Source organism: Osmerus mordax, chromosome 13 (assembly GCF_038355195.1).
Source record: "Osmerus mordax isolate fOsmMor3 chromosome 13, fOsmMor3.pri, whole genome shotgun sequence".
In the NCBI taxonomy this organism is placed as follows: Eukaryota; Metazoa; Chordata; class Actinopteri; order Osmeriformes; family Osmeridae; genus Osmerus; species Osmerus mordax.
The window spans coordinates 7643163-7658965 of NC_090062.1; the positions used below are offsets into that span (position 1 = coordinate 7643163).

The window sequence follows — 15803 nt, forward strand, 5'->3', positions numbered from 1 at the left end:
GTTGTATATTATCTGTGGAGGTCATTATTCTTCACCCATCTTTATTATAATCACTGTACGTTTACATTGCATCGAATCTTTAAAATACGCAGATGGGCTGTGGAGACGGGCCTAAAGACTTTTTTGTTGGCAATCATTTCTGTAGAAACAGCAGAACAAAATAAGTTAAATAAATATATATATACATATACATTTGTCATCTGAATAACTACAGTTCAGACTTATTAATATAAATTAAATGTTCGCCATTCACAAAGCACTGATCTCTCTTTGAATTAGCTACATTTTATTGGGCGTTGTTTTTCATTTGCATTTTCCATGAGATAAATAGCATTCATGTTGCTTTTTGTATTTGCAGTAATCAAACAAATGTTTATCGTTATTAGATTTTAAATAAAAGAGAGGTTAGATTGACTTTGATCAGCCACTGCCCTGTCTGCATTTTCGGCGGTTTGGCAATAATAGCCTACTGTAACGCATGACAAGATGGACCATCTGAACGCTTACAACTCATGTAAGATGTAATTTAATGTAATGCCTCCTTACACATTAAACTGCAACGGTTGACATTATATATTTAAGTCTTGTTTTAAACTACTATTTTTGGTTTGCCCTCCTAATTTGTGGGTGTTGGACGTCCACATCGCCATCTACCGTTCCTCAGTTTGAACCGACTGATGAACCGGGTTTAGGTCGGGGTTTCCTTGCGTCACACGATATTTTATTTAGAAGGCCTACTTATAAAATTAAGTTGGTAAACAAATTCCAGTTTGAAAGTGGGCTATAGGAGTTTAATCTGACTAACAATTAGACAAATTCACGTGATAATTATCTTATGTTCACTTGGAGTTCGACAAACTCAAAATCTCAAAGAACAAAAGTCAAGTAGAGGACGGAATAAACCACGTAGGCTACCACATGATTCAACATTAAAATAAATTAAAGTTATCTTAAGTCTTCTGAATTTACAAGTCACCTATAGCCCTAGGGTTGAGCATTAGTCCTGATTAGAGTCATCTTAATTGATATAAGACAATTTCGTTAAATAAACTCAAGGGGTTTAATATATAGCCTAGGCCTATTTTATACTGAATAAATCTAAACTTATGAAGTACAATAATTGTTTTTCTTCTAAACTATCCTTCTTGATGTTTCAAGACAGTCATAGCAGGCTCCTCCCAGACCATCGCTTATTGGTCATCTGACATAACGGTCTTCGAAAAGACACGCCCCAAACTTACTGACCACTTTATATAATTGGTAAAGCCACACAGTCAAACAAGCAACCAAGGGCATTTCAGTCAAAACAAGTTTACCATTAGCAAATAAAAAAAGAGTTCATTTTAGGTAAGAAACCTACACGAAATAAACAAGAGTTGAAAAGGGTCTGTTTTACATTTCCTACAGAATATTTTTACAGAAAACCATGGAGTTGCCGGATATTCCTTTTACCTCTGCAGATGATTTTTACGACGACCCTTGTTTTAATACAAGTGACATGCAGTTCTTTGAAGACCTCGACCCGAGACTGGTGCATGTTGGTCTTCTAAAGCCGGAGGATCACCATCACAACGAAGACGAGCATATTCGAGCTCCGAGTGGGCACCACCAGGCTGGCAGGTGCCTGTTATGGGCATGCAAAGCCTGCAAAAGGAAGACCACCAATGCAGACCGTAGGAAAGCTGCTACTATGCGGGAGAGGAGGAGACTTGGCAAGGTCAATGACGCATTCGAGACCCTGAAAAGATGTACCTCCACGAACCCAAACCAGAGGCTCCCCAAAGTAGAAATACTGCGTAATGCCATCAGCTATATCGAGTCCCTCCAGGCCTTGCTTCGGGTCGGACAGGAGGAGAACTATTACCCCGTTCTGGATCACTATAGTGGAGACTCAGATGCGTCCAGTCCTCGCTCCAACTGCTCTGACGGCATGGTAAGAAATTTGCTAACAGTTTTTTGTAGAATGTTATAATTTAGGATCTAACGAAATACAAAAAATAAGATAGCAAATGTTTTAAATCAAGTCGACAAGGCCCTTTCTTTTATTCTGGAATTGATCATTTATTTTTTTACCATCTTTAGATGGACTTTAATGGGCCTTCATGTCCACCAAGACGAAGAGACAACTATGATCGCACCTATTTTAACGAAGCACCAAATGGTAAGATTGATCTCTAACTATGCTCTTACAATTTATAAGCTCATTCATTACCGGACTTTCCGGAGACAAACCAACAAACTTTGTCAAACTGAGAAAACGAAGGGCTATATTTTTGTAGGGTTTTTATTTGTTATTCATGACAAAAATGTGATATATATAGGCCTATATAATGTTTTATTTATAATATGGGCTGTTTTTTTTTGCAGATTCCAGAACCAAGAACTCTGTAATTTCCAGTTTAGACTGTTTATCAAGCATCGTCGAGCGAATTACAACGGATACTTCAAGCTGCCCCGCAGTACAGGAGGGGTCCGACTGTAGCCCTTGCTCCCCTCAAGAGGGTTCTGTCGTTAGTGAGACTGGAGCACCTATACCGTCTCCAACCAACTGCGTCCCGGCATCGCATGACCCCAACACTGTCTACCAGGTGTTGTGAGAATCCCATGGATTCTGAGAGAGAAGTGCCGGGGGACAAAACTTTTTGAACATTCTTGAGAACAAATGTATTCCTGATTCAGTATGGAATTTCTACGCCATAGGTCAATTGTTTGCCATAGATCGCTGGCTACGAGGCAATGGTGAAGTTACCAGCCTTTGGCAAAGCGACCACATTCTTAAAACAGCCTAAATTAGGTCTATATTGAAATGTTTAGGCCTGTAAGTGATGCTATTGATTCAGGAATAGCAGTAATACCAAGTGAAATAATCTTAATAGCCTACAGTGGACTTTTTTGTTATGTTTCCTGATTCCAGTTGGTTAAAATTGCCTTTTATAGACAAAACAATCCGGAAAATGAGGACCATTTTGTATATTTGTAAATAAGTTGTCAGAAAAAATAATATGCAGAATCGTATGCTTATTTAATTGCTTGTTCAAACGAAGTCTTGGATTGTTGTGTACAATGTTTAACTATAGGCCTATTTATAATGGCCGGGTTTCCCAGATTCGTTACGAATCTGGGAAACCCGGCCAATAACAATATGAGTGAATGTCAACATTTTAATGAATAAATATTTATACATATGGCATTTTCTGTCACTGGGATGACAATATTGTTTTCCCTTTCTCTTCGCTCTTTTTGTCTACAAATATAATAGCAATAATTATGGATGTGGATGTAAAAAGGTGAATTAAATAGGTGAATTACCCACATCCAACTGAACGTTAGTTGTAGTTAACTACAATAAGAAAATCTTAATGAACGTTAACTACATCCCTTAAGGATTGGCATGGTTTATTAGTAGTTTCTGTCTACTTAGACCTAGCCTGCCAGACCTTATAAGGGTATAGACCTACTCGATCGATTTAATACACTTAGACACGTGTTATCCTTCATTGGAAGTTATAAAAATGTTGGAGGGAAATTCCTATGTGAGATTTTCAAAATGTGTTGTCTCATTGTCTTGACTTTTTTATTTGTTTTTACCCTGTTTGTCTAGGTCTACTAAACCATGTGCTCCCTTATGAGATTGTATACCAAATTGTTATGCACGATTTCAGATGAAAGGTGATATATATTTCTAAGCAAAACGTAAAAGACAAACAGAGGCTTCACCCTTTATTTACAAAAAAAGTCATAAAAACCTATAGGCCTAGTCAGGTCTTTATGAACACAATAAAGAAACTGACTGACTTCATGACAACATAATTCCACATAACGCGAAACAGGCAGTGACACGTCAAGATGTTGTCGTTTTTGTGCAATTGATGTAGGTCTATATGGTGTCTGAGGAGCTGTAATGGACAGACGGTATTGAAGGTTTTGTCGCTCCAGGGCTGTTTCTGTGGCCTCTTGAATGTGTAGTCTACTTTCTGCGGCGGGTGGCGGCTCCCTTCTTGCTGCTGCAAATGCGCAATAAGCGCAAGCAACAGGTCAGTGGTGTTGTAAAGTGCATTGCTTACTAGTGGCAAACACTGATCAGATGAACATGACTGCCCAACACGTTGCACTATGATCAAACAAATGAGCCAAATAATTAAGTATGACTATTACAAACCCCATTAATATTTCCTAATTCTGAACGAAACAGTAGTCCAGGCCAACTTCTACACGTAGACAACAATATGTATTCACAAATTTGTTTGTTAAAAATCATGCGTCTGTTTTCTATAATGCCATGCAATACTTACCGTCTTGTTATTCAGCAGCTCATTTCATGTATGCCCACTGAGTCATAAGACTGGAGATTCATGTAATAAGGTTTTTCTTTGTTTTCATTCCGGAAGAATGAAAACGAGTAAAAACGACACACATTTTGTGATCCACATGACTGACATAATAGGCAAAGGGTAAAAGATAGAATACACTATTGTAATAAGCAATTGTATGTAGGTAAGTTTAGATACAGGTAGCAGTCTTAATATTTGTGCATTAAATTATTCAATGTAATAACAATAATGTAATTGGTTACTTTTAGGCTAGGCATAAGTGTGTAGTGAAACAAAGACATTGAGAGAATGTGGGTGTGTGCATCAGTGTCTTTCCCCTTTAAACCTGCACACAAACATAAAACTGAGATCATGTGGATCGCACCTTTCTCTGTTACATCCAACAAAAGTGAGATGTAACAACCATAGAGAAACATTAAATACCTCTGAGTTGACGCGGGGTCAGTCACGGTTATAGAACAGTTGAGTGGGTGGATGTGGATGGTGTTGCAATAGTCTGAATGGAGTATATCATTTGCTATGTTTGCCATTTCTAAAGCTACAATGACTGATGAGGACATTTCATGTGTTGTGCATCATTCAATGCAACAGAGAACAAATATTCCTTACCAGCATCTGTTGCATACGTGTGCAGAATGTGGTAAGCTCTCTTTTTACTTTAAGATGACAATGGCAATGACAAATGCATTTCTTCTGAAAAGAGTCCCTTTCTTGAAATAGCAAATGCATCAGTTTCCCATGCTAGTATGGTGAAGGGGGGGGGGGGTGAAATATAGTGGGAGGTGGCACTTACTGCTTCTGCAGCTCATCAATACGATTTCTGAGGGATACAACCTGCAAAATGACACATGGCAACTTTTTAAACCAGTAGCGGAGTACTTCTGACCTCTGAGAACCCCACGCTCACCTTGAAGGAGACAGCAGTCCTGTGAGTGAGGGCCGCATTATTACTTGAGGTGGAAAACCTAGAGCATTCACACACATACTGTACACATACTCTACTCGATATGGCATATATCACTAGCCTTTACTGAATGTGCTCTCAATTCTATTCAACAGAACACAAACATTTAAATATTGATTTGTAACTATGGATTAAACTTTATGTTATTCATATTGAATATTATTTGCAATGATAACTTTCCTTAGTTTTTTACTGTTTGTTATTTTTCATTATTTCTTTTTTCTTTCTTTCCTCTTTACTTACAACTTTAGTGTGTCAGTGATATATGTGGTCTCTCTGGTGTTCCAGCTCAAGTAAAAAAAAAGAAAAAAGGAAAAGGAAAAGGAAAAGATAGGGAGGACAGCAAGACAACAAACGAGTAAGACAGTGTTGCCATAGCAGCTTACATGAAGCGCCTAACTGTGGGAAGAAAGTGCCAGATAGCATGGAGACAAAGCTGACCAGCAGACTGACCAGAAAACACTTACTTACCTTCAGACAGAAATAATGATTCTCCATTTTGGTATTTCAATTCCACTCAAAAATGAACAACTAATTATATGGACTTAATGAGTTTATAAACCTTATGAAAATCAATTATATCAGTCTCAATATATTGTAAAAGTCGAATAAATGTTTTTTTGTTTGTTTCTCTGGTGAAGTTTGTGTGTGTGTATTCCACTAACATACTTAACCCAAATGCAAGGAATAATACTAGCTAATTATCTCACTTATTTGGTAAGCATCATCTAAAATGCATTACTATTTTACTTGTAAAAATTGCTATTTTGAAGGCTTAAATTGTGTGCATTTTACCCAATATCCATGTAATATTATAAGTTCAGTTGAACGTCCATATCATCATCTGCAAATAACCTTCCACTTCCACTTGAGGGCGCCTGCCCTCCAGTTGGGAACTGGCTTCCATGGTCCATATTAAAAAGCTTCCCAGGCATGCAGACCATGCGCTCCCGAGGCCCGGCCTTGTGGCTTGTGCCTGTCTTTGGAGCATGTCACTATTACTCACAATTTACTCAGCTCCTCCACTCTCTTATGCTGTGAGGTGATCTGAAGGATATCAAAGGACATTTGGGTTCACATGGGAATCAAGCATCAGTGCTGGAGGATGCGTTCAAGCCCTCTTTTACACATTTGTTAAATAATTTAATTTGATTTATTTACTAGTCATAAAATAAACACAATTGTGATTTGGATTGTTGTTGTTTTTGATTGTTGTAATACACACCAAAAAATGAATGAATGGATAACAGAAAATATGAGCAAGATATGTAGTCTATTTCAAGTGCCTGTTCATAAAACCCTGTTGACAAATATGACATTGCTCCTTTTGATCAGAATCCCCTTGTTATAGCATAGTTTGCTTTAAAATAAGGAAGATTGTGGAGCGACACCATATAATCTGAAGGAAGAAAGACAAGAGGAACTGTCTACAGACCCGTCATTATTCACGAGTGAAAATAAAACTGTGTACATGACAACATATTCCCTATGAACAGCCACTCACCTCATACTTCTGCCTTTTCAGTTTCTCAAGGTGATCAAATTTCTCAGCCTCAAGAAGATACATCCAGTCCCACAGCTCTTTAGCCTTTTCCCTAAGCATGGCAAAGAAAGAGAAACATTTTACAGACCGTTCACCCAAAGAGTGTGTCTATTGCAGCCACGATAAAAACTCAATAAAATTAGATAAAAATAATGTCCAGAGCATGGTGTTAGGCTGGTATTTTAAAAGTTTACATTCAATAAGGACCATTCACGAACATACAGTATAAACTGCACAGTGAAACGTAGGAATGTATGTGTATTTCCTTAAGCTGTGGACATCACTGGCTGCCAATGGATAACGCTAAAGAAAGAACAGCTCACTTGAGCTTTTCTTCATTCAGATGATCGATGTTGATTGCTTTGCGTCTGTCTGCAAGAATCTTCTTCTTCTTTTCTCTCTCAGTCTGCTTCTTACCACCACCTCTCTTCGAGTCAGCCTTTAAGTAATAGAAAAAGAAAATATTGCAGGCTTGCTGCTGCTCATCTTTTAACAGGAACATGCCAACAAGAGCTCCCCTAATTGATCTGTTCAAGCTACACGTCGCATCAAGGTCCAATAATAAGTTGCTTCTGAGTGTCCCAAGATCTAGGTTGAAGCACAGGAGTGATCATGTCTTTTCAGTTGCAGCCCCCAAACTCTGGAACGCGTTGTCTATACATGTTAGGCTGGCCCCTACACTGCATGTTTTTAAATCCCGTCTTAAGACACATTTGTATTCTTTGGCTTTAAACACAGTATGACAGTTTCCTTTCCTTTTTTTCTTTTTTTCTTTTGTTTTGTGTTGTTCTATGGCTTTTCCTACTCTGACTGTATAGTAATTTGTTTAACGGTTGTTGTTTAGTAAATGTGCTCTATAAATAAACTTGACTTGACATCAAAAACTGTAATACCAGTGAAATTGAACATTATATTGAGTTTGAAAATAGTTGGCTATGAACTTTACCTTCACTGGTACCTGGCTATTCTGAATAACTGAGAAGTTCAGGCCTCGGGAGTTATTTTCTGTCATATGTTACATGTACAGTACCTTCTGCAGATGGCTGCTGTAGCTGGAGCCCATGTTGGACAGAGCAGACTTCTTCTTAGCATCTTCCTCAGCTCTCTTATGGGCATCCGCTTCCTCCCTCTTCAGCCTCTCAGCCTGCCAGGACAAACCAAATACTGAGGAATTACTGTGGCACCTAAGTTGCCTGCATTTGATTGTTCATGCGAAGAACCAGTTGCACCTAAGGCACACCAAAGGGAAACCAAAAGTACCTTAACATCTTTACATTTTGTAAATACACATTAGTATGCCATGGGGGTGAGGGTGATTTGGACTAGCAGGGGTGCACTCACCTCACGTTTCGCTTGGCGCTCCTTGTCTTTTTCAGCGCGGATTCTCTGCTGTTCAGCCCTCTCAGTCCTACGTTTCTCCTACAGGCCACACACAAACAGTTTATTTGAGAGGCTTAGAATGTATTTTATATGCGCTTGGCTAAGAGAGGCTCCACTTAGCTATATTGAGTGGATTGATACGGATGTGGAACTAGTGTGCTGTGCTGTACTGAGAGTAGAGTGGGAAAACGTTGCTGTATTCACTAACAATTCTGGCCATGAGAGCAAGGAGCTCCTCCTCCTCCTTCTTCCTGCCCACAAAGTGAGCGTCGATCAGTCCCTGCAGCTCAACCAGGTCCTTGTTCTGTCTCTTCTTATGGATGTCCTGTTAGAATCATAATGGATGTTTGGGGGTTACATTGAGTCAGACCATGTTGGTCAAACTTTACGATGGCATTGTGGTGGGGGGATGTGTGCAGGCAGGGGAAACATGGAGAGGGATATGAATCCAAGAATCTTCTTACATCAAAGTCCACCTTCTCTCCATCAGGGATCTTAGGAGCAGTAGGTCTACGGAGATTCATTGAAGATAATTTATTTGGTAAGAAGTACCCCATTATATAGCATATGGTGCTACACTGTAGTAACTGCTAAAATTATAAACATGCAATACAAGGTGAAGGGTGTGACACTGACAGGTGAAATTAAATACTTACTTTGGCTTTGGCTTTTCTTCTGTTTGGTTAAAAAAAGAAGAATATGTTACAAGGTTAGATGTCTCATGAGTTCAAGGTTTTAGGCAACACACCCCATTGGTGGTTAATTTCGAGGTGTATTCACGTGGACACACTTTTAGTAACATTTCAGGGATCCCGGTTATGCTTTGTTTTGAAAGATAAAGTAAAATGTGTATAAGTCTTTTTTAATGTTCCTGTTAATTGGGTGAACATTAGTTTTAAAATCCAACTGGTAAAATGACACACATTGGAAGTGCTAAAAGGGATTAGTATGATGCAGAATATCTCACTGTATACAAACCTCTGTTCTACAGATCTATATTCTAGACATATTATGATGCACACTCGCAAACCTAACTACATTATTTACCATATTTTACTTTCCAATCCAAGATTAACTCTCTACTTGGATGATAGTATAACTGTTAATTGTACTCCAGAGTAAAAAAATAACGAACTAACAACAACAGTAAGTTAATAAAATTTGGGGGAGTAATTAGTTTTTGGGCTTGACCAAAGCACTGGCAAAGCAACAACACAGGAAATACAAACTACCATCTTGGTCTCCTTCCTCGACTGGTTTGGAACGTCATGCAAAAAAGAGAAGAAGCAGAGCGGGACATGAGCTGTGGGGTCAACCCCCGCGGCGGACAAGTCAGCAGTTTATATTCCTTCACCCTTTCTCTCGGTGTCACGCTTCTAGAGGAGACTAAAGCCTCATCTGATTTGAAATTTGTGTTGCTTGGGCCACGGGAATTTCTTTAGATAAAGGGACAGATTTTTACAGTATTTTGTATTGTGGACATAGGTTTAGGCTTGTAATAAACAAACTCTCTAACATGAAGAGACCCCAGCCTCCTGGACTACCCCTCCCCCCACCAGCCAATAAGGAGACAGAGCTGACAGCCCAATAAGAAGTACACATACAAGAATGTGGGTCAACATACCTTCCTCTTCATAGGCCTCTGCATGCAGTAAGCGTCCAAAGCAAAAGCAGAACATCATTAGTGACACAACCATAGGCTCAACAGAAGTCGCTAGGCCTGACAGCACATTATCTGTGTACAATGCAGAGCTTTATGAACACATTCACACAAATTGAGGTGTACACATTACAGTATTTCTACCTTTGAAAATAATACAGTATGAACATTTGAAGTAAAGTTAAATAGAGGCCATCAATAACAGCATTGAAAATTTAGATTTTGTATGACACCCCAATGTGAAAGATGAATATAAGTAGACACATACTGTAGCTATTGTATAGCAAACATTAGCTATCATTTGAAAACAAAAATGTATAAAAGACCTCAGAAGGGGCAAAGAAGTGTCTTTTACATGAAGAAATCCTCACCCATTATCCACGTAATTCTGATGTTAACCAGTGTCAATGTCAGCACATCAGATTATATTTTTATTTTATTTAGAAATTTCAGAACCATGTTGGAATGTAGAAGTTTCTTCGAGTAAAAGCAGGTTAATTTGAAATGCGATGTAATAGTTGGTTACCGTGAAAACTTTCTTTGTGCCTTTGAGTACTCTTTTACAAGCTACAAACATTGCTATAATCAACAATTACATAAAATCACACATTCAGCACCGATGCTAGAAAGCAACAAACTGGCACATGTATAATCTACCTCAATCTCTAATATGGTGACATATGCTAGCTCACATTTATATACAAAAGAGCAATAAAGTAATCTTTTTGGTAATAAGATATACACTGTATCTTAGAAGTAGTGTTATCACAATAGTTTCCAGCGTGATGACTGATGTGAGGATAAATGCGGTAAGGAAATTAGCTTAGTTTGTAGCATCATGGCTGACTTAGTAACACATACTACAGAGTAGCTAATAGCTACTAGAGTCCGCATCACAAAAGCAAGTAAGCAGCATGAGACAATGCAGCTAAAGCAGTAGGGAGAGAGAGGTGCTTTGACAGTGTAAATGGCCATCTCAGTAACTACAGGAATACGCATAACTGACTATGCATATAAAGTATGTCTATGTCTTCATAGTGGGCAGTTATGAAGAGGAGGTACCTCCAGTAAGCTACTTCAAAGGGCTGGGACAGGACCACTAGGCGGTGCTATATTAGTGGGTTTGGTCTAGCTAGAAACAGATGCACTGTTCTGGCTGGGAAGGATGAATGAATACCCCATGCCACATACCTTCCTCCGCCACTGGCTCTGGCTCTGGCTCTGGTTCTGGTTCTGGCTCTGGTTCAGGTTCTACCTCTGGTTCTGGTTCTGGTTCTGGTTCTGGTTCTGGTTCTACCTCTGGCTCAGGGGCTGCCTCTGGGGCTACCTCTACTTCTACTACTTCTTCGGCTATGGTCACGCAGCATGCAACGAGCAACCAGGGAGAGGAAGGGTTCGGAGGTTATTGATCATGAAGGCATGAGGAAAAAAGAAAGCGATTGGGACACAAAGAAAGGGTTAAGAGTGGGCAGCGTTGCGAGGGAATAGGCATGACCACTGATGCAGAGGAGAAGAAGTGTGAGGACAAGAGAGAGTAAAGAGATGAAATAGGGAACAGGAAATCATGTTATCAAATGGGAGAGAGATGGAAAAGAGGTGACCGAAAAGATAGAGATGGATCAATGACCAACAACAGGAGAGAAATGATCCGTTAGATATTGATGGTAATGATGGTTTTCTACGTACTGGAGATACCTGGGTTGAAAACTTAACACACACCAAAAAATGTGGAGTAATCTATGGCCCAATCACATTTTTCATGTGTTTAAATAATTATTTAATTCGCTGTCACTCAGTCAAAAAGAGCACACCCTTAATTAACTAGTGTTTGACAAACATGGCACACTATTATTAATAATAGTTTCCTAGCCAGCAGGTGTTTTTTGATAGCATAATACTGTACTGTATGTTTCCCACTTGACAGACAAATCTTAGCAAACAATGAATTTTCTTGTTGTACGCATCAAGCACGTTTGCATTAGGTGTGTTTATCCCTAGCTGAAGCTGTATCCAAATTTAGTTGCAGATAGTTTACACAAAAAAACATAACATTCCAGTTAATGGTAGGGGCACACAATATATACATGTAGTTAGTTAGTTACTGAATTTATATTCAGAATGATACATTTAGTACAGTTAGACCTCATATTTCAATTTTTAAGATTCCTATATGTTTAATGTATGCACCTTCCTGCCAAGGCAAATTCCTTGTCTGTGCAAACTTTCATGGCGATTAAAACCCATTCTGATTTTGTAGAGATAAAGTGTTTTATGTGATGGAAACCTATAATTAGATAGGATTCCGTCATATTACTTTTATGTAATTATTCAAGTAAGGCCAGTAAGGAGAGCACAGAGCACCTTTAACTTGCTTTGTTGAGTGTGAAGACTGAGATGAACCATGACTATGAAGTCTGATTTCACACAAAACAAAACATTTTACAACGTGAGGTTCAATGAATTACATGATGATCTTTAAAGACAGAGGTTTTAATTAAGAAATTAGTCAATCACAAACATGAGGAGTCCCCAGGTCAGCAAAGGAAGCATTGTCAAACACAATTGATATTAAGGGTGTAGAGTTGACAAATTAGTAATTTAAAAATACGCTTTTAAGACCAAATTGTCCCTCCTTTTTACCTTCATCCTCTTCATTATCCGCAAAAAGATGTGGTGAAACAATGAAAAAAGAACGTCATTCATAAAATTCATAGAATTCATAAAAATCTAATTCATACATAGAAGCATAGTAAGGCTATGCTGTCTCTCGAGACAATAAAAATTGCATTTTAACAAACAAAAACAAATCTAATTCAAACCAATTTCCAACTGCAACTATGATTTATCAGGCCATGGCTGGTATAAATGCCATATAACTTGTTTACAAAAGTCTAGAAAGACAGCATTTGGCACACTTGGTTTTCTAAACATAATTCCAGGTTGATGAAGTGTTCAAATGCTTTTTATATTTTGGCCAATTAAAGATGATTTAATCATTAAAAACAAAATGTTCTTGTGTATTTAGACCAATGAGCCTGTAAAAACCACTTCCCCTGAAAATATGAATTAAAAACTCAGGGTAGGTTCACAGTAACAATCAAGGTTTGTAAAATGCGAAACGTGGGCAGCAGCATATTAACCATTATTTAGGGATCAAAGCCGAACCTGCACAAAATGATCAATTATTAATGTGTACATATTCATGAGAAACACTGTGTCAAACATTGGAGACAAGAACTTTGGATAAACACAATTTTCACGCATTTCATTTCCTATTTAGCACAAGTTGTATTCATCAAATTCAACTGTGGGCCTCACTTGACAGAAGCGTCATCTAAACAATAATGGTTGGATTGTTACTAATTACAATTGTTGCTTACCTAGGTTATCGCTGAAAAATAAAGAGAAACAAAAATTAGCTTGAGAAATACAGTAGAATGCTAGGCCAATATAAAGACCTAAAATAATGTATGATGATAACCAACCAGCCTGCCAATCAGCAAGCTAGTCTAATAATTGCCTCTGGTCAGTAAAATGACCGGATCAGGCATAGCACTTACGCTTCGGTGTCAGACATGTTCACAGTGGATGTAAACCTGAAACAAGGCAAAATAGTTTTATGTACAGGAATCACTTGTGCATAGAAGAAGATCAAGCAGACAGCGTCCAGTGGCTGATCGCAAACTTTATGAAGCTTTGAGTTTGCAACATCTCAAAATAATTTTCTGAAAAAATCTCATAAGAAAGTGAAGGAATGTGAATTTTGTCATGAATGTGTCGGGATTTACAGAATACTCTCTAATTTGATAACCTCTCTCGAATTCCTAGCAGCTCATAGGGTTGGAAACACCATAAAGACATAAATATCAATCATTAATATCAACATTTGATATTAACTTTTGCATATACCTCTGTAGGCTGTAATGGGTCTATGATAAAATGTATCATACGGGACCTACAGGAAAAAGTAACAGCATAGCAAATTCAAGCCTTAGTCTAATTGGACATTTTGCTGTTGTAATCCATTTTAGGGCAGGGCTATATATGTTTGTCATTGAATGACATTTTCCCTATTGACCTTCCATCGCTGCCAAGATGTCTTTAAGGATTAGGCCAGGTCAGGATCGTGTTTCTGAGCATCAGCTGAGACCTCTGTCCAAATAGCTGTCTTAATCCTTTTGCTTTATCCATATATGGACATGGTCATTTCCATAAAAGATGCTCCATTAAAGTGGCTGTCAGTAGAAGAATATACCGAATGTCTGTGGTATAATGTGCTACTCTACTTAGGGTATAACTTGCTTGTTTCGCGGAAGCAGGAATAGTAGATTTTTAAAATATTTCTCTGTAAAGTGAGCCATTAAATGTATGAAGATAAATCACTGTCAAACCCCAGAACTAACCATTATGCCCCAAGCACGGAAATGTTCTTGTTTGGGCTACTGTAAGCTTAATATTAGCTATCCTGTTCTAAGCTGTCATTGTTAACTTAAATTTTCTATATTCTCTGGTCACTTTAAAGGTTTAGATATCATTTTTAAACAGCAGGACGAAATGTAGCCAAATACATAGCCTAGTCAAAATAGCCTTCTCCTTTTATAGAATACAGTTGATCACATTATAGGAACACATTACATGCGTTTTAAAAGCTTTTATACACACATACTGTACATCAAAGTAAAAACTTCTGTATATAGATCTTACATAGTCAGTGCTTTTAAAATTAAAACATTTACCACCACATTTACAAACGATGTGATGTTCCATTATAAAACGTCTATAATTTCCTGCACCAAGTATACGAAATTGAATTAGTTATGTTGCAAACAGTTAGACGTAAACATAACAGATGTTTTAAATTTTTCAAATAGAAGACATGTCACCCAGCCACCTGTTCTAGCTCAAATGACTACAGTACTCGAGCAGTCGGAGCTTAAATTACAATTAGCTGTTATTTACATGGTGTACGTTTTCCTGTAAGACATTTGTCATATTTCTATATAAATAAGGTTTACTATAACCTCATCCATTCTAATTCATCCAAGAGTTGAAATTTGGAATACAAATTTGTATACAACAGAATCACTTAAGAATCACCTATGTTAAAGGAAGGTTATTGGACAACAGTACCCTCACATCCATCCAACTGCTTTTGTCTGTCTATCTTACCTCTGAAAAGCTGAAAGAAGTAGGCTCTCTGGTGGTGGCGATTGGCTGTAAGGTTCTGTCAACTTTGGTCAGAGAATAAGTCCTTGTGTTATAATGATATTTGATATTTTGAAGCCCCTTATTGGCTGAGGTTGTGGGGGTAAGGGGGTAACGTCTAAGGGGGGGTTGGAGACATCTTATCCCCCGACACTGAATAAGGAGATTGATGGAACACTCTGGACGGAAGGAGGGTGGCTCAAGTTTTAGAAAGGAGCAGCTGAAATGATGTCCGCAGCTATATTTACCATAGCACTAGGCAAGCAAAAATGATCCTAGGGGGAGCAAGAAGACAAGCAATGGCAAGCTCTTAGCATTCTGTGGATGGAATTGACTCATGGCAGAGGCATTCAGACAAAGCACCTTCTTATTTTTCTTTAGGGAAAGCAGTGACTATGTAGCCAGTCAGTAGAGGTACTGTACTGAGTCTTCATCCTACACAAAGTAGTAGTTTTCACAGTCATTAAATGTTTTGTTCTTTAATGTTTTTTATTGTCATATATAAATATACTGTATATGTATATATATATAATTATAATTGAATGGGAAAATGTGTCCAAACTTTTGACTGGTACTATGTCTACTCTATTATATATATATATATATAGAGAGAGAGAGAGAGACGGGGGGGGGGGGGGGGGGGGGGGGGGGAAGAGGGAGAGTTGCCATATTTTTTCCACACAATATTATATCCACAATATTTATATACTTTTCCACTGA

The 15803-nt window shown here is 38.1% G+C and overlaps 2 protein-coding genes across 2 annotated transcripts; one reads left to right on the forward strand and one right to left on the reverse strand.

Moving 5' to 3' along the window:
* Positions 1-1304: 1304 nt before the first annotated feature.
* Positions 1305-3188, forward strand: LOC136955416 (myoblast determination protein 1 homolog 1). The gene is made up of 3 exons (XM_067249121.1): positions 1305-1933; positions 2083-2161; positions 2368-3188. Exons 1-3 carry the CDS (start codon positions 1427-1429, stop codon positions 2595-2597), a joined length of 816 nt encoding a protein of 271 aa, XP_067105222.1. The 5' UTR covers positions 1305-1426; the 3' UTR covers positions 2598-3188.
* A 519-nt stretch (positions 3189-3707) lies between these two features.
* On the reverse strand, positions 3708-15155 carry tnnt3b (troponin T type 3b (skeletal, fast)). Its single transcript, XM_067249122.1, has 12 exons — positions 15048-15155; positions 13439-13474; positions 13259-13269; positions 8875-8893; positions 8683-8728; positions 8427-8543; positions 8180-8257; positions 7869-7982; positions 7162-7277; positions 6800-6890; positions 6302-6342; positions 3708-4004 (listed from the first exon to the last, which is right to left on the reverse strand). The coding sequence occupies exons 2-12, from the start codon at positions 13453-13455 to the stop codon at positions 3968-3970; spliced, it is 687 nt and encodes a 228-aa protein (XP_067105223.1). The 5' UTR covers positions 13456-13474; positions 15048-15155; the 3' UTR covers positions 3708-3967.
* Positions 15156-15803: the final 648 nt, after the last annotated feature.

Coding starts and splice junctions, on each gene's coding strand:
- LOC136955416 (XM_067249121.1), top strand. CDS start 1,427: ATGGAGTTGCCGGATATTCCTTTTACCTCTGCAGATGATTTTTACGAC. Junction 1,934..2,082: donor CCAACTGCTCTGACGGCATG/GTAAGAAATTTG, acceptor TACCATCTTTAG/ATGGACTTTAATGGGCCTTC. Junction 2,162..2,367: donor TTTTAACGAAGCACCAAATG/GTAAGATTGATC, acceptor TTTTTTTTGCAG/ATTCCAGAACCAAGAACTCT.
- tnnt3b (XM_067249122.1), bottom strand. Junction 8,544..8,682: donor GAGAGAAGGTGGACTTTGAT/GTAAGAAGATTC, acceptor TGATTCTAACAG/GACATCCATAAGAAGAGACA. Junction 4,005..6,301: donor GTGGAGGAGCTGAGTAAATT/GTGAGTAATAGT, acceptor GCGCATTTGCAG/CAGCAAGAAGGGAGCCGCCA.